The sequence below is a fragment of the Octopus bimaculoides genome, chromosome 3 (assembly GCF_001194135.2).
Source record: "Octopus bimaculoides isolate UCB-OBI-ISO-001 chromosome 3, ASM119413v2, whole genome shotgun sequence".
NCBI lineage: Eukaryota > Metazoa > Mollusca > Cephalopoda > Octopoda > Octopodidae > Octopus > Octopus bimaculoides.
The window spans coordinates 55,139,170-55,140,696 of NC_068983.1; the positions used below are offsets into that span (position 1 = coordinate 55,139,170).

Consider the following 1,527-nt stretch of genomic DNA (forward strand, 5'->3'; position numbering starts at 1 on the left):
TACCACAAATTTGCTTGACAGTTGTTTGACTTTAGCCAGTTGAGCATGTCCCTTGGTGGCTGACGATATGTGCATCTCTGATCATGAGCAGAAGTAGTGGGGGAGCATCATAGCCATGTGTTGAGAGGAGTTCTTTGGGGTTTGAATAATTCACCTTTGGAAACATGGGTGTTTTGCTCAACATCCTTAAACAACCCTTATTCAGGGACATTTTGAGCGGGATGAGCTACTCGACCTGAAGAAAATTCTAACTGGGCCCCACCTGCAAGGTCATGCGCTGTTTATCTTGATATGAAATCACCATTTCACGCACATATGGTTGTGATGCATGTGCCTGGTGTACCCTTATCAGATGGGTAATCATGAGTGGTATATTGGGCTTCGAATATTTTACTCCAGTGTCACTTTGATGGCATGCCCTGCTCTCTCAATAATAAATACTCTTTTGTGTGTATGTATGTATGTATGTATGTATGTATTATGTATGTATGTATGTATTATGTATGTATGTATGTATTTGCACCTGTATGGGTGTGGTCGTGGGCGTACGCATGCATACCTATGCTATATAACGTTTAGCATTTTATAGGAAAGATGGTTTGACATTTGTGTTTCGGTGAGCACGAAGGAAGTTTAGAAATACTTTACCTCTTCTTGAAGTTTCTTTATGGATTCATAGTTGTCTCGTTGTATATTCGAACCATGATCACTATCACTCGGTTTACTGGCCGTCATCTGGAATAACAAAGATTAAAATAAATCCAATGATGCAGGAATATATTTCTGATGGGTTGATACGTGTGTAAACTTGAACAAACTTGCATTAGACATGTAAAATTAGAACGAGAAGCTGGGGTATATACACGAACATTCAAATAGAAGCGTGTAGGAGGATGAAACCGGCACTCCGTCGGTTACGGCGAAGACTGTTTCAGTCGATCCATTCAACGGAACAGCCTGCTTTTGAAATTAACATGCAAGTGGTTGAGTGGACCGGAGCCGCGTGAAATGAAGCGTCTTGCTCGAGGAAACAAGTCGCCGCCGGGTACGTCGAACTTATGATCTTACGATTGTGGGCCGAATATCCTAACCACTGAGCCATGCAGCTTAAAAAGTATATTGATTATATATGGATTAAAAAGTATACTCGCGAATACATAGAAATCGTGGCACACCGTCGGTTACGACAACAAAGGTTCCAGTTGATCCGATCAACGGAACAGCCTGCTTGTGAAATTAACGTGCAAGTGGCTGAGCACTCCACAGACACGTGTACCAGAGCCTCGTGAAGCTTTAAGTGTTTTCACTCAATAAACACTCACAACGCCCGGTCCGGGAATCGAAACCGCGAGTCCGCTGCCCTAACTACTGGGCCATTGCGCCTCCACATACATAGAAATACACGGACATAAACACTAACACACGCGTGTAGATAGCGTTGCTGTTATGCAAAAGTATCGTAAGTCCAAAACGGAAAATTAGTTTCACCATTCCATAGCAAAACTGTTGTACTACACTTTAACAATT

The 1,527-nt window shown here is 42.3% G+C and overlaps 1 protein-coding gene across 1 annotated transcript in view; it reads right to left on the reverse strand.

The window, feature by feature from the left end:
• The window catches only part of LOC106879862 (uncharacterized), a 315,144-nt gene that overhangs the window by 29,063 nt on the left and 284,554 nt on the right, over nt 1–1,527 (reverse strand). The window contains exon 7 of the mRNA XM_052966747.1: nt 649–735. Within this exon, the coding sequence (XP_052822707.1) occupies nt 649–735 (87 nt within the window). The remainder of the gene's footprint in view (nt 1–648; nt 736–1,527) is intronic.